The 21,963-nt window shown below is 43.3% G+C and overlaps 1 protein-coding gene across 6 annotated transcripts in view; it reads right to left on the bottom strand.

Annotated features, from left to right (window-relative positions):
* ARHGEF9 (Cdc42 guanine nucleotide exchange factor 9) overlaps positions 1-21,963 on the bottom strand; it is a 379,846-nt gene that overhangs the window by 86,098 nt on the left and 271,785 nt on the right. For 4 of the 6 annotated variants that reach the window (XM_072626502.1, XM_072626505.1, XM_072626504.1 and 1 more), the window contains one exon: positions 10,134-10,313. In XM_072626502.1, coding sequence (XP_072482603.1) covers positions 10,134-10,313 — 180 coding nt within the window. Of the gene's footprint in view, positions 1-10,133; positions 10,314-15,308; positions 15,620-21,963 lie in introns of those variants that run through there. The other 2 variants (XM_072626506.1, XM_072626507.1) reach the window with 2 other exon arrangements.

Raw genomic sequence — 21,963 nt, 5'->3', positions numbered from 1 at the left:
TAACATAGAAATGCAAGGAACCGTAGGACAAGAAAAATAAAGTAAAGGCACTGGCAAAGACAAGTCATAATTGTCCCTACTGGTAGATATTAAAAACTGTGGTATTCTTGGAAAATGTGGTATTCTTGGAAAAACCTAAATAATCCACAAAGAAACTAACTGAAACAATGAATAGTTTTAATAAAGTAGCAGGATATAAACTATATTTATGAAAACCACTGGCATTTCAATATAACCATAAGAAAATCAAGTAAAAAATGTTAGACTAACATGTTAAATTTACCATATTCTTTTTTAAACAGGCAAACTGCATTATTGGACTTATGCTTTCATGAACAATCTACTCTCCTATTCCTCTGTCTATATGGAAATATTCATGTTTGATGATGTTTGTCAAGAACAGAACAAAAAAAAAACAAATGTACTTAAAAAAAATAAAATCCAGATTCTATGTTTCTTATTCTAGTATTCTTTCCACTAAAAGTAAATCTTCCTATGTCCTATTATTCTTTCCATGATCTTCCATCATGCTTTGGGCAATGTCCACTCTACCTCTAGCCCTTCCCCCTTCGTCACCTCCCCAGACCTATAGACTGCCCCCCCACCCTTGGAGAGAGGATACACAGGACATGCCACTTATTCATAGGAGGGGGACTGACCCAGAGGATTTTTCCTGTCGCTGGTTTGGTGCTTTCATGAGCAACCTCTTTTTTTTTTGTTGTTCCTCTGTGTATATAGAAATATTTATTTGTTAATAATACATTATTATTTTTATTTTTTGTTATTCTGTTCTGGACAACCAACAAATATGAACATTTCTGCCCTCTGGGCCTTGACTTCCTCATTTGAAAACCAAAGAAGTTGGACTAAAATACCAGTAAACACTAAGATTATTTCAGCCTCTAACAGTCTATGAATGTATGGATGAGGATTTTGGAATGTTTTCTCTGTGTCTCTGAAGGTAGCAACTGTCTATGGTCTGTGTTTCTGCCTAAGTTCTAAAATCCCTTCCTTCTCTGATATTGGATGGTCTGTGCCTAGTAATTTTCACATGTCCCCTACAGAGCTCAGCATGAAGTTAGGCAACAGGAAGCACTCAATTAATGTTTGCTAATTGATTTGCACTCATTATGGGTCCACATTGGGAAGCAAACTTGCCTTGTCAGGATATGGTTGGGGCTAAAACTCAAAATAAGCTTAACAAAGTCTTAGATCAATCTGAGGATGACAAATGCATGACAAGTTATCAGGGTATACAAGCCAGGCACCAAGAATATTCCTCCCCCCTCCTCTCCTCCTAGTCAAACTCTACTCATTCTTCAAGATTCTATTCTAGACCCACTTTAAGGGAGCATCCCAAACACTCCTACCCACTGTCATTGCCCATATTCATTCTGTGCTCTAGGAGTGACTACCTGTGCCACTCATCAGGAATTTAATTATGATCTTCTCACATAGATTACTGTCCTCTGCCCTGATCAGGCCATATCTAAAGTATGTGACAGTGCTGGGTGTCATATTTTAGGAAACTGACCCAGCAGTTCACAAGAGTTTTAAAATCCAAGGAAAGAACTAATAGCAAAAATCCATGACTTCAAAAATCTAGGCCTAAAGGCCCAAAGTTTAAACAATAAGCAAGAAGCTCTTAAAGGCCCTACTTCTACTGGAAAACAACTCCATATATGTTTGTGTATATATAAGTATAAAAAAGATTACATGAAAAGATTCATGTATGAAAACATATGTGAAAAGATTCATACAAAGAAGATACAAGTTAACCTTAGAGGAAAAGGCATCTGTCATCAGAGTATACTACAGACCACCTGCCCTGAAAGAGGAAATAGATGATGTTTTTTAAACGGATCATAAATCTGGCATAGAGGAATGATGGGAGACTTCAATTTTCTACACATTGTCTGAATCTCTCTCTCTCTCTCTCTCTCTCTCTCTCTCTCTCTCTCTCTCTCTCTCATTCTCGACTTGTCTCAATAAAAATTTAACCTTTTGAAAGAAACCTATAAGGAAAATTCAAATTTAGATCTAATTTTCATTAATTGGAAGGTGGCTGGGGTGGAAAGGATGGGAATGTTGGGCAAAAGTGACTACCCACCACTCCTTCCTAGAGCTCATGATAAAGGGAGGAAAGCTTGACACAGTCTGATATGTGCCCTAGAACTGGGGAAGGCAGATTTTGAAGTATTCAAAGGAAGTTAGGGAGGGACGGATAGGAAACTCTTAAGATTGAAATTCTGAAGACACAAAGTATAATGAGGAAAAACAATATGTGTATGCAGGAGGAACTCAGGAGCTAATGAGATTTTTAAAAGGTTTGTGCAGAGGATAGAAGGAAGGGCAGGTAATAAGGAGAACATGAGGCAGCCCTGGAAAGCTTACTAGAAGTGCTAAAGCTCAGAAAGCTGAGGCTGGCAAGAGAACTTAATTCTACAAAAAGAGGTGTTTTTTTTTTTTTTTTAAAGTTCTATTAGGGAAAGAGAAGAATCAAAAGAAGAAATAGGATGGCTATTTGGGATACATGGAATGGCAATAACTAACAAGAGAGAAGGCAGAGTGCTCAGTATTTCTTTTGTTTCTGGTTTTTCTGCAAAAGAGAACATCCTTTACAACAGAAAATGTCGGGGGAAAACAACTAATAGGGAGATGATATCCAAGATGATAAAATGCTAGTCAGAGGTGGGGGAACTTGTGGCCTCCAGGCCACATGTAGCCTTCTAGGTCCTCAAGTGCAGCCCTTTGAATGAATCCCAGCTTCACAGAACAAATCCCCTTAATAAAAGCATTTGTTATGGAAAACCAGGACTCAATCAAAAGGCCACACCCAAGGTCCTAGAAGGCCACATGTGACCTGGAGGCACCTCTGAGCTAAATGATAGATTTAATGAACTGCAGTCACCCAGTCCAATTGAACTACATCCTCAGGTTTAGAAAAAAGAGGCAGGTAGGATGGCTGAGCCAATGTCAGTGATATCTAAAGGACTGTGAAGAACAGGATTTGAGGCCATGGAAAGGAAACCTTCTGAAGGCCTGGAGAAGGGGGAAAATAGTCTGTAAACTATAAGCCAGTGACCCTAACTTTGGTTCCCAAAAAACATCCTTGAACAGATAAAGTGATAAGATCCAGCATGGCTGGATCACGCCAACCTGACCTTATTCCTTTTTGGATAAGTTAGTTAAGTGACAGATCAGAAGAATGCAAAGCATTTGAGAACTTATCTCAGACTATGATGTGGACAGAGAACTGGGTGATTGGACAGACTCAAAGTATTCATTAATAATTCAATATCAACTGGGCAAGAAGTCTCCAATGGAGTGACCCAGGGATCTGTGCTGTTTAATGACTTTATCAATGACTTGGATAAAGGCATAAAGAGTGTGCTCATTAAATTTGCAGGTGACACACTATACAGCAGAATCAGAACCATAAAAGATACTGACAGGCTAGAGAGAGCATTGGGCTAAATCTAATACTATAAGCTGAAATACATTAAGGAGAAACTGAAAGTCTTACACTTCATAAGAACAAGAGGCATGGTTGGACAGCAATGTCTGAAAAAGATCTGAAGGTGTCAGTGGACTCCAGGCATAATGAGTCAGCACTGTGTAGTGTCTTGAGCTAGGCTATGAGGTACAGTGTTTCATTCTGGGCACCAGGGATTAGGAAGGACACTGACAAGCTGGCATGTCCAGAATGGTGAAGTTGGGAGTCCATCCCACATGAGGATAGGTTGAAGGAATTGGAGAGCTTTAATATGGACAAGAAAAAGGTTCAGAAGGACATAACTGTCTTCAAGTATCTGAAAGGCTGTTGTATGGAGAAGGATTTCAATGTCCTGTGTTCTAAAGCCCCTTCCCAGCCCTGACATTCCCTGTTCTAAGGCCTCTCCGAGCTCTGACCTTGTGTTCTAAGGGTCCTCCCAGCTCTGACCTTCACTGTTCTAAGGGCCCTCCCAACTTTGACATTCTCTGTTCCAAGTCTTGTCTCAGGTCTGATAATTTATCTCATAAGTCTTCTTCCAGGTTTGACATTCACTCTTTTAAGGTCCCTTTCAGCTCAGACATTCCATACCCCTCTCAGCCCTGATATTCTAAGTTATAAAGTCTCTCCTATCTATGACATTCTTTTTTCTAAGTACTTCCTCAGCTCTGACTTTCTCTGTTCTAAGGCCTCTCCCAGCTTTGATATTCTATGTTCTAAGGTTCTCCTGAGATCTGATATCTCTGTTCTAAGGATCCTCTCAGCCTTAACATCATGTTCTAAGGTCCCTCCTTGCTCTTAAGACCTCTAAGTTCTTGTGCCCAAGGGCTACAAAAATGTGCATACCCTTTGATCCAGCAATATCACTTCTAGGACTGTATCTCAAAAAGATCATAAAAATGGCAATGGGTCCCACATGTACAAAAATATTTATAGCAGCTCTCTCTTTGTGGTGGCCAAGAACTGGAAATTGAGGGGATGCCCATCAACTGGGGAATGGCTGAACAAGATGAGGTATATGAATGTAATGGAATACTATTGTGCTATAAGAAACGATGAACCAGAAGACTTCAGAGAGGCCTGCAAAGACTTATATGAACTGATGCTGAGTGAAAGGAGCAGAACCAGGAGAACTTTGTACACAGTAACAATCACAGTGTGTGAGGAATTTTTCTGGTAGACTTAGCCCTTCTCAGCAATGCAAGGATCTAAAAAATTCCCAATAGACTCTTGAGGCAAAATGCCATCCACATCCAGAGAAAGAACTATGGAACTGATTGCAGAATGAAGCAGTCTATTTTCTCTTGTGTTTTGTTTTGTTCTGGTTTTTTTATAGTTTCTGCCATTCATTTTAATTCTTCTATGCAACATGACTAAGATGAAAATGCATTTAATAAGAATGTATGTGTAGAACTTATATAAGATTGTACACCATCTCAAGGAGGGAAGGAGGAGGAAGGGGGGAAGGAAGGGGAACGTGAGGGAGGGAGGGGGAAAAATGTAAGATACATGGAAGTGATTGTAGAAAACTGAAAACAAATTAATTTTTTTTAAAAATGACCTCTAAGTTCTAAGATCCCTTCCAGTTTTGATAGTCAATGTTCTAAGGTCTCTCATAGATCTACCATCTCTCATCAGTGAAACACTCTGTATTCTAAGGTCCTTCTCAATTCTGACATTCCATGTTCAAAGGTCTCTACAAGTGGACAATTCTATGTCCTAAAGTCCTTCCCCATTCTGACCATTTATGTTCTAAGGTTCCTCCCAATTCAGTTGGGACATACTGTGTTCTAAGGTTACTTTTAACTCTGCTATTCTATGCTCTAAGGTCCTTTCTATGTTCTACATTCTATCATCTCTGACATTCTCTAGTCAAAGATCTTTTCCAGTTTTAACATTCTAAGTTCTAAGGTCCCTTTTAGCTCTGACACTGTGATTTGTCAGTTTTCTCTCAGCTTGGACATTCCAGATTTTAAGGTCTCTTCTAACTCTATGCCCTCTTCTATCCTCCCTATTTTCTATCCTCTATCCTCCCTCCCCCACTCCCACCCCATAGAGCTTGGTATATCGCTGGGTAGATATGAGCACTCAGGAAATGGTCATGGATTGATTTGGGAGCCATTATGGTACCAATTTACACGGTGACCAGCAAATTTGCCACCCGTAAAGCTGGACTGTGTTAAAACCAGAAATAGGGTTTGAAAGGCTGCAATCAATTATCATATGACAGCTAGCATGATGGATCTTTAAAAGGAGTGAGGCTGGTGATGGGGATGGCAACAGCACCAACTGTTGCCAGGCACCAGCTTCAGTGGGGGGGTGGGAGCCATGGGGCCAAATCCGAGTGATGCCTCTCCTGTTCTCCCCAGAGCTGGCATCTATTAGACATTGTCTGCTCCTCTACACAAGAAAGAGGATGAGAAAGGAGGTTATTCAGATGGCCACATTCCTAAAGCCCTAGTCAGCTTCTCATTATTCAGGGGACCCATCATGCTATTGTCACAAAGCCCTTTCTTGCCCATTATTTCATTTAATTCTCAAAATGGCCCTGGGAGATAGACACAGCAAATGGGATCAGAGAGTGTCAGAGCTCGAAAAGATCTCCAGAATGATCTAATCCAACACCTTTTACTTACAAAAGTCTTGGTTCACACAGCATTATAGGAGAGAGTGAGGATTGGAATCTCCAAATCTAGGGTTCTTTCCATAAGACTATCTTGTCCCTATTATCATCTCCATTCTATGTTCAGGGAAACTGAGGGCCAGACAAGGGAGTTGCTTCTTTGGATCATTGGATTCTAAAGCCAGAAGAGACCTTTGAAGGCCTCTTCCACTTCACTTGATGGATAAGTGAAGTCATGTGCCCAAGATGATACAGTCTCCTGCCCCTAGCTCTTTCCACCTTAGCACACTGATTCTCTAGGAATGGCCAACGAAAGCAGAAGAAACCATTTGTCCCCATTCCCATATCTCTCAGGATCCCTCTTATGCTCTTGGTCCAGGCTACTTTTGTTTAGCGTCCATTAAAGTGGAGTATCAGTAACTGACATAAAGCTTGTAGAGTCCTTGATGTGCTATTGTCTCATGGGCAACAATCTCATGGATTTGCTTGACCAGAGAACTTGGCTCTACCTCAGTCCCAACCACGAGCCTTCTGATTCAGGATTCTCAGAGTCAGAGGCCTATCTACACACCCAGTCCCATGAAGCAGTCTGGAGCAGGGGTGGGGAACCTGCATCCTTGAGGCCATATATGGCCCTCTCGATCCTCAAGTGTGAACGAGCGATTTGCTCAAAGGGCCATCTTGAGCACCTAGAGGGTCACATGTGACCTCGAGGCTGCATGTTCCACATCCCTGAGACTCTGGAATCTTCCAAATCTGAAATCTGAAAGTTGCTCCAAATCCAGAAATTGGGAAGGGGAGATGCCTTGGTATCCAATTTAAATAGAAAAGGTAGATGGTAGTGCCATAATAGTGCATAGAGTGTTGGGTCTGGAGTCAGGAAGATCTGAGTTCAAATCCTGCCTCAGATATTTCCTAGCTGTGTGACCCTAAGCAAGTCACTTCCCTCAGTTTTCTCATCTGTAAAATGGGGATAATAATAGTACCTATCTCCCAGGGTTGTTGTGAGGAGCAAATGATGCAATGTTTGTAAAGTATTTAATATAATGGTAGGCACATAGGTGCTTAATAGATGGTATTTTTATACACACACACATACACACACACACACACACACACACACACGCATATGTATAAGCCCACTAAGACAAGCTTTTGTGAATCCTGCTATGCAAGTAGAAGCCAGATGTCCCATACGTATCTTACAAAGTCTCTCTTGTATTGAGGAACAGGATAGATAGTGGTGTTATTAGGGAGACTCAGAATTACAGTTCAGGGTCATAGGATCATAGGTCTAGAGCTGGAAGAGATCTTATAGGTCACTGAATCTGACCCTCTCATTTTGCAGAAGGGGAAACTGAGGCCCAAAAAGGAGAAGTGTTCACAGCTACATAGTTAGTAAGCATCAGGAACTGGATTCAAATCCAGGACCTCAGACTCCAGATCCATCATTCTTTACACTGTTTAACCTGGGGTGTAGGACTTTTATTTTTTAAACAAAACAAAGCAAAAACAAATATTCTGATAATGATTTTAATATACTTACAATTTATTATATTATACATTATAATTTATTATATTAATTAATTTATAATATACATTTAATATAATTTTTTATAATCTTATGTATTTTATTTTATGTGTTTAAAAACATGATTCTGGGGCAGCTAGGTGGTGCTGCAGTGGATAGAGCACAGGCCCCAGAGTCAGGAGGACCTGAATTCAAATCCAGCCTCAGACACTTTCTAGCTGTGTGAATTTGGGCAAGTCACTTAACCCCAATTGTCTCCAAAAGATAAAAATAAAAAAATAAAAACATGATTCTGAGAAGGGGTCCACAGGCTACCTTACCCAGACGGACTGCCCAAAGGCTTCAGGAAACAAGAAAGACAAAAACCCCCTGTTTCCAGCCAAGGATGCCTCTCCAGTAGATATTCTACTACGAAGAGACCTTCACCTTGGATTTCTAGTGATTACTAAAGAAGAAGGCCTTGCCCCAGAAGGTTGGGAGTTCCACATCTCTGGACTTCAAGAAGGTGTTCAAGATGATTACTTTGGTCAGGGGATCCTAGAAGGAATTTTCATGTAGATAGGGGTTGAATTAAAAATGCCCTAGGAGCAGCCTTACATCCCTGAGATTCAGAGATGGCAATCACAGCGCTTCCATTCTTGGGGGCGTCTTAGCTTTCCAATGTACTTGGGCATCAATGAGCTCATTCCATCCTCACACCACCCTGGTAAAGTATATAGGACAGGTTTTAGCCTCTCATTTTACAGACTGGGAAAACTAGGTGCTGAGATTCATAGAACTACAGAATGCCAGAGCTGGAAGGGACTTCCAAGAGTAAAGGATTCTGATTTTAGAAATAAAAGGCACCTTGCAGAATATCTCCAATCTCCCCATTTTATGGACAAAGTAACTGAAGCCTGGAGGGGGAAATGACTTGCCCATGGGCATACACTGAGAGAATAGCAATACTGATAACTGCTGGGGTTATGCTCCTTTCAGTACACAGTTTGGTCAGCTTAGGGTATGAGGCCTTTCAGACCTTTTGGGACCCTGCCCCAAGGGCCCTTGTGAAAGAGAAGGCCAGACACTGCACAGCTTCTAAGAGTGAGTTCTCTAGGGAGGTTTTCAGGCTATCTGCTTCCCCCTTAGCTTCCCTCCTCCAGAATTGTCTAGAGCTGAGCTACAGAGAAAAATCTGCAATCAAAATGTACAGTCCCTCAGGGAAAGAAGCCCCGCACTCCTCACATTAACAGCAGAAAGACAGACCAGCAACAACCTTGCTGTAGTGATGACATTTCAGCAACGAAGGGAATCAAGGAAAGGAAAGAAAAGGAAAGGGGGGTGAGGGGGAGGAGGGGAAAGAAAGAGGAGAAAAAGGAGAGAAGGAGGAGGAGAAATGGGGGAGGGAGGAGATCTAGGGAGGAAGGAGGAGGAGAAATGAGGGGGAGGCAGGAGAAATGGGGGAGGGAAAAGGAGAAAAGAAGAGGCAGAAGGAGAAATGGGGGGAGGCAGAAAGAGAAATGAAGGGAAGGAGGAGAAATGAGGGGGAGGGAGGAGGAGAAATGGGGGAAGGAGGAGGAGATATGGGGGGGAGGGAGGAGAAATGGGGGTAGAAAATAGGAGGAGAAAGAAGAGGAAGAATAAGGGAGGGAGAATGGATAAGGAAGGGAATCAGGAGGAAGGAGGACTAAGAATAGAGAGGGAGGAGGAGGAGAAAGGGGGGAAGGGGAGGAGATAGGGAGAGAATAAGGGAGGAAGGGTACAAACAAAAGGCAGAAGAGGAAACATAAGTGTAGAAAGGAGAAGGCAATAATCTGAGGAGAAGGAAGCTGGAAGGTGATGAATGTCAGAGTTGGAGGACCCCTTAGAATCTACATTGTGTTATCTGGGCAGAACCTTAGGACTCATAGCTAGAAGGGTCCTTGGGTATCATCTTCACTAGCCTACTCATAGTACAGATAAGCAACGGGATGCCCAGAGAAGGGAAGGGACAGTAAGATACTAGCTCCAACTCTGGAAGGGCCCTCAGAAGCCAGCTAGCCCAACTCCCTCTTTTTCCAAGAGGAAACTAAGGCCTAGAAAGGCCAAGTAGCCTACCCAAGCTCACAACAGTAGTGTCAGTAACATCTGAACACAGGCCCTCTGACTGCTGCTCAAGGTCAAACACACCAAGGGTCACAGTGGGAGAAGGAAAAGGACAAGAGAGGGATGGAGGGAGGGAGGGAGGGAGGGAGAGAGAGAGAGACAGAGACAGAGTAAGACTGAGAGGAGAGACAGAGACAGAGAGAGACAGAGAGAGAGAGGAAATAAAAATGTAAGTGGACAAGGCTGAAGGCAAACAGGAAGAGAAAGATTAAGAAAAGGGTTCAAAAGAAGGGAAATCAAGGAAGAAAAGGGTAAAGAGTAGATTAGGAAATGAAGGGAAATAGAGGAAGAGAGACTAGAAGAAGTGGAGGAGCAGGTAGAGGAGTCAGGTTAGGGTGGTAAGGGGGATAATAGTCACTCACCCTCACAAAGCTGGCAGGAAACCATCCCTCCTCATCATCGATCTGGCCCCACCACCAGTCCTTGTTGGAAGCATCCAGGACCTTGATGACGTCGCCCGCCTTAAACGCCAACTCCCGGTTGGCCATGGTGACATGATCCCATACTGCCTCAGCACTTACGATGGAACCTCCGCTGATCAGCTAAAGAGAAAACAGCAGAGACTCAGTCCCAATCCCATTGTCCAGCCCTCTAGCCTACTTTGAATTCATAAGGGGAAAGGAAATCAATGAATTGGACTGCCCCCTCTAATGACACTGTCAACTCTCTATCATCCAGAGGGTGTGATCACAGGTTCCTATGGGAACATAAGACTGAGGAACTAGGAAGGTCCTCAGACCAGCTAGTTCAAGCTTCTCATTTGCTAGAGAAGGAAGTGAGCCCTGGAGAGGTAGGGAATGCCTCAGCCTATTATGAGCCAGTATAGGCCTCATCCAGGTTCCTAACTCATCCTTCTAATCCTGCTGCTAGTGAGTATGCTAGAAGAGGAGAAATTCCCATCCATCCATCTTCTTATAGAGAAAGACTGGAGGGGGTGAGTTGATACCAATTAAGTTTGGAATTAGGTATGATTCCAAATATTCATGCTACCCATGTCTTCTCTGATGGTGGAAAATAGAGAGTTGACTACATCTTTCTGGGATCCCCACCCCTCTGCATAACATACTCCCACATTCTTCAAACACATGAGAGGCCAGTCCTGGAGGTCTTTGGCTGCCAATCTATCATCTAGCAAGGTCAATAATGGGAGGGGGAATTTCTCTTCAACCCAAGAAGCCCCATGCACCCAACAGATATTCTATCAACAATCTCTGAGACTGCTGGCGAAACTGAGGGCATGGTTTTTCAGAAGGGGAAACTGAAGCTTAGAGAAAAAGGATGAATGACTCATCCAAGGTCACACAGAAAGTCAGAGGCTGCCCTGGGCATGAGGAAATGTGACCACCAGGACTAGATTACATGGGTCACAAAGAGACCTCTCCCACTTATACCCCCTTCTCATCATCACACATACACACACACATACAGACTCTGCCAAAGATACCCTGGTGAGATCAAGGCTGTACATTTAAAACATATAGCCTCCAGGAAAGGGCCCAGGTCTAAGACTAGTCTCCCAGACAGGCTCAGTCCTGGCCAGGCAATCATGAACATGCCAAGCATATGGCATCTTGGCCAATGGGATAGGAGTCTAGGCCTGCCAGAATCTTGAAGTAGCAAGAACCCTCAGAGGTGACTGCTGCCATCCCTTGCTTTTAGGAATGGCAGTGATCTCAGGCAGATGGAACACAGAATCTGAGTTGGAAGAAAGTGACCCTTCACGCAGGGGTCTTCAGGAGGCCTTAAAGCTTCCAGGACCAGGAACTCACTATTGCCCAAGGCAAGCCCATTTGACTTTTGAACAGCTCTGCTGGTTAAGAAATTAATGCTTCCTTACATGGTATAACATGCTTCTTTGTAACATCAGAGAGGCCTAGACAGAAGACTGGAAAGGACCTCAGAGGCCAGGCTACTCCAACTCTATCCTTTTACAGAGGAGGAAACTGAGGCACAGGGAGGGGAAGAGACTTGCTCAAGGTTAAACAAAAATTAAATTTCAGAGTTGGGATCTGAATACAGGTCCTCTGACTTCAAATACACTGTCCTTTGAGTTCACTAAACTACCTTCTAATTCTGACATTTGAGGTCAAGCAGATTCCTTGTAACCCAACTTCTACATGGTGGGGGTGGGGGATGGGGGTGTCAACCATAATTGTCTTCAAATATCTCAAGAGTTGTCTTCCTTTCTCCAGGCTAGCACCCATATTTCTTTCAAGTGATCCTCTTATGACATAGCTCCAAGGTCTGTCAATACCTTGGCTTTCCCTCTCTGAACATTCTCCTATTTATCAATACCCCTTCTAAATGAACACAGCCCTTCAGATATGACCTGACCAGAGCAGAGGACTGTGGGATGAAGTTCCCACCTTCTGGATACTAGTCCTCTATCTGAGATGGGGAACCTGGGGCCTGAAGGCTATATGCAGCCCTCTAGGTCCTCAAGTGCAGCCCTTTGACTGAATCCAAACTTCACAGAACAAATTTCCTTAATAAAAATAATAAAATAATTAAAAAAAAGATTTGGTCTGTAAAACTTGGACTCAGTCAAAAGGCCACACCCGAGAACCTAGAAGGCCACATGTGCCCTGGAGGCTGAAGGTTCCCCACCCCTGAGACCAATGAAGTCTTAGCTTGAGGTTTTTCTTTTTTGGGGGGGGGTGGGAGATAGTCAAGTCACTGTTGATTCTTACCTTATTAAAATCTACAAAACTTCCCTTATCTTTTCCTTCTGAAATGTCTAACCACCTCTCTCCTTGCCACCCACTGGTGTCATTGACTTTTTAAAAATTCAAGCACAAAACTTTATATTGGGAGCCTAATCTCTTTCTTTCCTGACTCCCACAATCACCTGATTCATCAATTTATATATTGTTCTAGCTGGAACACACCTTAGAGATAATCTATTTGAATACTTTTTTTTTTAAAGGAGGGAAAAACTGAGGCCAGAGAGGAAAAAAAAATGACTTGTCCAAGGGCATATAGAAAAACAGTGGAAGATAAGCCAAGATGACAGGAAAGAAAAATGACAAATGCTGGAAGGGGATGTGGGAAAATACGGACATTTGTCCACCAACAGTGCATTAGTGTCTCTATTCTGGAGAGAAATTTGGAACTGTGGCCAAAGGGCTATAAAACTGTGCACATCCTTTGATCCAGCAATACCAATACTAGGTCTGTACCCCAAATTAATCAGAGTAAAGGAAAGGGCACTTATCTATACAAAAATATTTATAGCAGTTCTTTTTGTGGGGACAAAGAATTAGAATCCATCAATTGAGGAATGGCTGAATAAATTGTGATGTATGAATGTGATGGAATACTACTATGCTGTATGAAATGATGAAGGGGATAGTTTCAGAGAAACCTGGGAAGACTTATAAGAATTGATGCAGAGTGAGGTGAGCAGAACCAGTAACAGTAATATTGTAAGGATGATCAACTATGAAAGACATAGCAACTTTGATCAAAGGGATCAACAGTGATCTATCACAATTCCAAAAGACTAATAATGAAACATGCTATCCATATCCAGAGAGAAAACTGATGAACTCAAGAATACTGAATGAAGTATATTTTTTTCTCTTTATCTTTTGTGTCTTTTTTTTTTTAACATAGCTAATATGGAAAAAAAAGAAAAAGAAAGAAAAAGAAAACAAGTTTCAGAGCCAGAACTTGAACTTGGGCAGCCCAACTCTTCACATGCTGAGGGCAAGTGTGGTACAGTGGATTTCAAGTCAGATAATGTAGGTTCAAATCATCTCTCTGTCACTTACGATCCATTTGACTTTGAACAAGTCACTTCCCCTCCGAACCTCAAGTTCTTCCTCCATAAAATGAAGGACTGCATGATCTTACAGGTTCCTTCCAGTTTTAGACCTAGGAACCTATGAGCCTATGAATCTTATCTCCTTGGCATATGCAGACTTGCCCTGGGATGGAGAAGAATAAGGCTTTGGCACAAGGAAGATGCCACTCAGTGATGCATTGGTTTCCTAAGCAAAGTGGTACCCAATGGCTCCAAAAGTCTTAAGTGGCAGTCCTGGGAGAGGTGCCAGGCAACAAATCATTTGATAGGTAAATTAGTAAGAGCTAACTCAATTAGCTCCACTCCGCCCAAGCAGCTCTAGACTATCAGACCAGAACATGCTTCCCATCCCAGCCAGCTGTCCACTCTGGCCATCTCAACATTTATATATCACCTCCCCCTTTCTGCCTCTTACTCTGGGGTCAGTAATCAAATCGACATTGCTATGACGCTATTGTTCCTGGATAGGGTGTGTCAATTGACTGTTCTAATTATGAATCAATTCAGCTTCCCAGCATCTTCTCTACCCCCACCCCACCCCAAAACGTTTCCTTCCCTGGTCACCACTCCCCAACATATGCTGTCTTATCCTATTAGAATGAAGCTCTTTGCACATGAGGACTTGTCTCACTTTTATATTTATTTGTAACTGCAAGGCTTAGCACATAGCAAATACTTAATAAATGCTTTTTCATTATTACATTCAATCTTTGCCCTTGCCATTCATAGTCTTAAATCCGACACAGATTTTAGAAAACTAGTGGTAGAGCTCCAAACGATCTTTGAATAAAAATAATTCCATTATTATATAGTGTTTGGTTTATAAAGTGCTTTCCTCACAATAACCCTGTGAGTTTAGCAGCATAAACATTATTATCCCCATTTTACAGCTGAGGAAACTGAAGATTAGGGATGAGTCATTTTCAGGATGAGCCCAGGGGCTCATCACTATTAAAAATCAGTGCCAGGATTTGAATTCAGGTTTTTCTTACTCCAAATGTGGTGTTCATTCTACAGGGTAGAAGAAATTTTTTAGATCTTTTAACCCAATTACAGAAGAGGAAACTGAGACCCAGAGATACAAAGGGACTTGGCCTGGATCACAAAGCTTACATGGAGCAGAGCTTGTTAGAACTACAGGCCAGGTATGGATTGAATGCTGGTCAGATGTAAGGCACTAGAAGAGGCGCTAAACAAAACATCTGCCCTGGCCTCAGCTATGCAGGTGTGTGGTGGAGAAATTGGCATTGACATCAGAGAAGCTGGGAGCAGTAGGGAGCTGCCCCTTCTTAAGCCCAAGAGCTTTGCTTCAGGACTACACACAAAAAAGTGGGTCCTTAATCAAATCCTAGAACTTCTAGAGAACAGAATTGATTTTGAATTCAATTTTATTAAGGGCCTACCTACTGTATGTGCTGGGCACTGTAGCTACAACCACCACCATTGAATTATTATTTGAGTGGAATTGAATTAATTTAATATTTAATTAATTTAATATTCTTTTCCCTTATATATGTGCACAGATCCTCTGGTCCATTCTTTTTTTCACAATGATACCTACAGTAGTCAGCAAATGGCATCATTTGTAAAATAGCAACCAACCACCATTCAGAGCATTTTTCAGTATAGTTTAGAGGTCAAAGCATAACCACTAAATATTGGGAGAACTGATTCCCAGTCCCCATGCCAATTAGGAACTACAATGTAAGCTGGGGCAAAGCATCATTCTTACCTGGGCTTTTTGTGGTGACATTTCTGAAAAGGGCACAGGATTCCCAAAAATTGGGTTGGCATCATATGAGCAAGGGCAAGTGATCTTCTCCATTGGGGCTATCCTTTCTTTGTTTTGTTCTGCTTTTTTTTTAATCTAAGAGGCCAGACAAGATAAGACAATACATTCTTTAACAAGCCTTCTGGCTTTAATATTTGGCTAATCTGTACTGATATAACATAGGCCTGTTGTGGGCAGGGGCTGCTTCACTTTTGTCCCTTTATACCCACGGCTTAGCACTAAACACCAGGCACAAAGCAGGTTCTTAAAGTCTTGTTGACTAAAGAACAGAGAGCATGTATTATCTTCATTTTAAAAGAGAGAAAATGGAGGCTGTGATAAGCAAAATGTCTGCCTCTGGTTCACTCAGTCAGTAAGGGGTACAGCCAAGTCTTGAACCCAGGTTTTTTTCAGTCTACAGTCAGGGCTCTTTTCAGTACAGAATGGTAGAAACCAACTGTGCCCAGGCAGCCAAGCTCAGTCTTAGAGTCATGGACTCAGAGAGGGGCAGAGTGGAAAGGAAGCTGGGAGGAACAGGGTTCAGCCCCTAATGGAGGCAGAAAGGTCATCTATGACCTGTGCTAGAGGCAGAGGGCCCGCAAGCTCGGATGCCTAAGTGTTGAGAGGCAAAATTCGTTCTATTCATGAACAGATTCCATGCTGTTCACCCCAAAGCCCTTGCTTTCTATCCCTCACTCCCCCTCCTCCTCCTGTTCCCATACTGCAGGCAGGAGATAAATATGTCAGTGGGCATTGAGTTAACTACAAATAGTTCTTGGCCACGGGACAGTACGGTAGAGACACCCTTCCTTCGGTGTGTGGGAGCCTTGAAAAAAGCTTTTCTAAGCCTCTTCCTCCCCCATTCTGCTTACAAGAGTTACAAGCACAGAGGGAAGAAAGAAAGGCCCAAGAGGATTGGCAAATCTCAAGTATCTCCTGCCCCAGGAGGCCAGCACAGCTATTCACTAGCTGCTTGACCTGAACTCTCATTTCTGCTCTCTTGAACTTAGTCTCCCCATCCGTAAGATGAGGGGGTTGCACGAGGTGATCTCCAAGGTCCTTCTCAATTCTGGATCAATTTAATTAGCGGCAGCAGGGCATACTAGACAGGCTGTGAACTTAGGAGTCTTGAAGACACTAAAATTAGCTAAGAGATCCTGGTCAAGTCACTTACCCATTTTGTGCCTCAGGTTTCTCTTCTGCAAAATGAGGTTAGATTTGCTGGCCTCTTAGGTCTCTTCTGGCTCTAGATCTCAGACGCTATGCCTCTAATTTGATTCAATTCAACAAGCATCCATTAAAGGTTGGCTTTGGGTCAGGCACTAGGCTAGGTGCTTTGGATATAACAAAAAGGGGTCAGTCCCTATCCCCAAGGAGGTAATATGCTCCTAGAACCCAGGATCCCATGCCAGAAGCCACCCAGTCCTCTTTGGGAAAGGGCAATTACTGGTAGAAAGAGATGTTACTTAGCAGCCAGTAGAGCCAACCCAATGCCAGGTCTGGGACAGTGGCCCTCAGCCAGATTTCCAAAGCTCCTTTGATCTGCTCCAGTATTCCAGCTAAAGACTACCACTGAAAATAGATATTTAATTAGCTCAGGGTGGCTGCCAGCAATATGAACATTTCTAAAGCACCAAGCAGAAGGGAGAAGGGTAATAAAAATGAAATAAAATAAAACTCAAGTGGTCTCTATAATGTTAGTCCCATGACTGAAAAGATGGCAGCCCTGAACTTGACCTCCTAGTGATACTGAAAGAACAGGGAGATAGGAGGGCCAGAGAAAGGCCTTTCCGCATTGATATGCCAGTGTCATCTGGAGCCTGCGGCAGAAGCACCTGAGGTGTGACAATACTGGCACACCACGGCTCAGCTCACCCTGTTCAGATGATAATAACTTAGCAATGAGAAGGCCCAGCCACTTGGAAACCAAAGCCCTCTCTCTTCACCCTCTTTCTTCTTTCTTTTCTCCTTTCTTTCTGATTATGCTTTGTGAACTCACATGAAGCCTTCATTAATGTCAAGGGAGAGACTACTGAAAACAGGGCCTTAGGGGCCAGGTTAGATGAGAAAGTGCTCTCTGGAGTAGGGAAGTCTAGGACCTAGGGCTGGTTTTGCCATGAACTTAAGGTGAACAATTTCTCTGACCTCTCAGGTTCCTCCTCTCCCTTCAGGGGCTGAACTGGATGACTTCTAGAGCCATTCCTAGCTCAAATATTCTAATGTCTAAGGTCCCTTTTAGGTCTGGTATTCTCAGTTCTATCTTCTAAGATCCCTTCCAGCTCAAAAATTCTATGCTCTAAGGTCCCTCTCATCTCTGACATCCTTTACTGGCTCCCATGTGGCTATGGGGCAGGCCCTAGTTGTGACAAAACTACCTTTCTCCCACTAAAGGGAACAAGGCCAAAGTGTCCACCATCAAAAATTGATGGGAGGCCTCCTGCTTGGGGAAGGTTTGTGCAAGAACCCAGCTTATCTCTCAGGAAGCTCTATCTTGGCCTTAGTCACTCTGGGAGTCGCCAGAACAAAAGAAGAATGGCCACTGCATTGACCTTCCTGATCCACCTCCCTGGGGCTGCTGCTAGAGGAGGGACCCTCTGGCCACATGCTGCCAGGTCACCAAGGAGGGTGGGGAGGGCCATGGAACAACGAGGAGAAGAAGCTGACCTTCTGCTCCTTCTTTTCCCCCTACCTGTCTATTCTTGGGCTGCCTTTTGGGCCCAGGAAGCAAGGACATTCTTTCCTGCAGAGTCACAGCAACACTGTCTTCACACTAAAGGCCTTCTGCCACCAAGTGATCTGTCCAAGCCAGGTACTGGGAGTCCAGAGAAGGGGACAACATCCACTTTAGAGAACCGAAGTATGTCTTCCCTCGGAAGCCAGCTAGATCAACCAGACTACAACTAGAAGAGACTGCCGAGAACATCACCTGAATATATACCTCCAGTAAGGAAGAGTTCACTATTTCTGGTGGCTAGGCATGTCACTTTTGGATAACTAATTATTAAGAGATTTTCTCTTACAGCCAACCCAAACAGACCTGTCTATAATGTAACCCTCCACTACTCCTGGTTCCACCCTTTTGAGTCAAGAACAGCCACTATTTCTCTAGCTGGGGAGCCAAACTGCCTTATTCTTGGACAACAGAGGCAAGCCTAGGTCATATTCACTTTGGGGGCTGCCCCATCACACTGCTGGCTCCAGAACTTTGAGTCTACAGAATCCCCCTGAGCTTGTCTCTTCAGGCATACTGCTGAACAGCCCCATCTCATCCTTGTGCCATTGACTAGAGAAACACAAATATAGAGTTTTACGTTGAATGGATATATATTAGCCCAATGTTTGAGGCTGGAATCTCTGAGCACACCTGTCTCTTTGAACATACCTGATATTCCCCAATGCCAAAGTCTTAGAACAGAACACATACGAGGGAAGGATTATTCAAATTATTAAAGAATCCTTTGCTTACAGAAAGAAGCACTGGAATAATGTTTTAATCACACCTCAGGTCTCCACAGACTTGCAGGTTTTATAAAGCAATAGTGCATGTATTATCTCCTGATCCTCACAATCACCCCAGGAGGTAGCCAGGACAAGTACTATTATTTCCATTTTCCAGATGAGAAAACTAAGATTCAGAGTGCAAGGTCATACAGCTAATAAGTGTCAGTGACGGGAAGCAATTGTCTTTTTAGTAGAAAAGGAAAGGCGATAGATAATCCACAAAGCAAAGAAATGAAGGGTCTGTTGAAGATAGTACTCCAACATTTTTTCACGGTACACCCTTCTCTGCTAAGGCTCCATTAACAATCACAAAGAAATGTGTTTATATGAAAGTCTCAATTAAAAAGACCCAGAGGAAACTCAAGGAACAAGTTCTGGCAGAGACCAGATCGGGGATGGGGAACATGCGGCCTTGAGACCACCCCTGGCATAGCGGAACAGGCACTAGAGAGAATATCAGAGGATATTGGCTTGAGAACCAGCTCTGCATCTTATGGGCTGTGTGAAGTCATTTCCCCTGCCCAGCCTCAGTTTCCCCATCTGTCAAGTGAAGGGATTGAAATAGATGGCCACTGAGGTCCCTTACAGCTCTAGAGCAATGATCCTATGTGGGACCTTGGACAAGTCACTTCACTTCAGAATCTGAGTTATTCCATCCCCTGTCAGATAAAGGGGGTTGGCTTATATAAGATCCCTGAGGACCCTTTTAGCTCCTGACATCCCTTTCTAACTCCTCAGTGCAATACAAAACACCCGAGGGAAGGGGATTCCGATTCCTGCTTCATTCAGATCCTCTATGCCATCTTGACAAAACGATTCTACTATCCTGCCTTGCAAAAGTGAAATGGTGACCTTAAACTGGAAACTGATCAATCCTTTCTAGATGACAAGCAAGCTATTTAAGTCACTCAGGCAATGCTGCTAATCTATTCAGGGAATGAAGGCAAAGGCCATAGTTCTTTGGACACCCCAGTTCACAGATCAACCAATAACTCTGCTTGTTTTTCTCTGCACCTCGAGAAAGCATATGAATATTCTTGTGACTTCAACTCTCCTTTCTCTAAGGCAAACTTCTAAATGGATATCTTGACCTCTCACCTTGGACCAATGCCAGATTTCCCATTGCCCCCAGGGTCTCTGTACTTATCTTCTGATAATTTTGACACCAAACTCAACACTCATCTTTCCCTGTTGCCCTTGCCAACTTGACTAATTCTGCTAGAGGCACCCTGACAGGACCGGGATAGGACCCAGGAAACCTAGCTTCTGATCTCAGCTCTGTCACTTTCTAACTCTGGGACTTGAGTTAAGTCACTACTCTTCTCTAGGCCACAGGGAAATCCCCAGATTTCCTCATTGTGGTAATTTCCTTCTTGGCCCCCTCCCCAAGGCTCTTGCAAAGAGCCAGTGAGATCATGGATGGCAAGTGGATTCAAACTATAAAGTCCTATGGAAATGTCCTCAATTAAAACATAACCCAGAGAACACAGAAAGGACCTTGAATTCAAGGAGGAGATTGGGGCTGGAATTTCAGTTCTGATACTCACTTGTTATGTGACCCCTGACTCATCACTCACCCTCTCTGAACCTTTGCCTCTTCATCTGGAAAATGGGACCAACCTACCAACTTAACCAATAGTCTTCTAGTGCTGTTGTACAGTTGAGTCTTGAAAAACTCAACTCTCTGAAGTACTGGATTTGGGGCACACACACAAAGGGGCACAAGGTGGGGATGAGCAAGGCCCAACATGTTAACAAATAGGGAATTATGAAGGAGAAAGAGATGAAGAGAGGTCATCATGATTGTAAAAGATGATGGGCTGGACATGTGTCAAGAGTGAGAAGTAACTGGTGGGTGGCCCATGTTCTCTATTAAAATATACATAACAAAAGGGAGGACTTTTAAAAGGCCCCTAGACATTAGATGGACTCCCTGTGTCAAAGGAATAGAAGAACATGGGCATGAGTCACCCAGGATGGGCAAAAAAGATGGACTATGATTTTCTCTAAAGGAGAGATCAGAGAACCACTGGAGCATTGGAGAAACAACTTCACATTATTGCTTCAAGCAATGTGCTTTATAAGTTTGGAGTCCTCAATGAATGGGAGGTGGTGTATTGTAACTGGATTCAAACTGTAGGCCCTGAAGCCTGGGCCACCACCATCTCTCTCTACCCCTTGACCCCTGAGGCAGAAAATACTTAAGACAGATGGCCTAGCATTCTGTGGGGCCCAGAAATTAATCTTCAAGACCTATACCCAGGTGGACAGTTGGTGTGGGCTGGTATTTAAATAGTTAATGCACAACTGCCTGCCAATGATCAGCTGCTGAATAATAAGTTGCTATTTTGATAGGTTTTCAAAGGACTGTCCACTACATGACACACACTGGGAGGGAGGGAGGCAGGTCAAGGATGACTACCCCCATTCAGCACAACAGAGATGATCCCCATTCTTCAGTTCAGGAAAATGATACATAGAATGGTGCTCTGTGTGCGTGTGTGTGTATGTGTGTGTGTGTGTGTGTGTGTGTGTGTGTGTGTGTGTGTGTGTGTGTCCAACCAAGTGGCGAGGCTGGTGTGGGGAGCACCTCCAGCTTCTCCATCAGAGCTCTCAAAGCTAACTAGACCAGTCTGTTTCTCTAAGTTGCACCCAACTGCTATGTACCCAACCCTCCCTGGCAACCCAGATCAGGACTTTGAAAGGAGCTTTGAGACCCCATACCCCAAATCAGCAGGGCTGACATCCTCTCCCCTCCCTTCCCACTCAGCTTAGTAGTTCACATCTGGTTGGTTCTAGGCTGAGATTGGTTGTTGTTTTTGGCCATAACAAAATAATTTCATTTCTGGGTCAAATAATTAGTGCATTCAAGTGCAGATAGCTCTCAATGGAGTGAAAGAAAGGATGCAAATATTAGCTCTTTTCATGACCAAAATCTTGAATTTCTGGTTGGTGCTTATGCCCCACGAGTCTCTAGGCAATGGGGGTTGGGGGTTGGGAGAAGGGATATTTGTACCATCCATTTTCCACATTAAACACTGAGCCTGGCCTTTAAACCTCCAGGCAAAACCAACTGGTTTATTCTCAAATTAACCTCCTTCATTGGGGGTGGGTC

This window comes from Notamacropus eugenii, chromosome X (assembly GCF_028372415.1).
Source record: "Notamacropus eugenii isolate mMacEug1 chromosome X, mMacEug1.pri_v2, whole genome shotgun sequence".
In the NCBI taxonomy this organism is placed as follows: domain Eukaryota; kingdom Metazoa; phylum Chordata; class Mammalia; order Diprotodontia; family Macropodidae; genus Notamacropus; species Notamacropus eugenii.
This window is presented reverse-complemented; position numbering and strand designations above follow the sequence as displayed.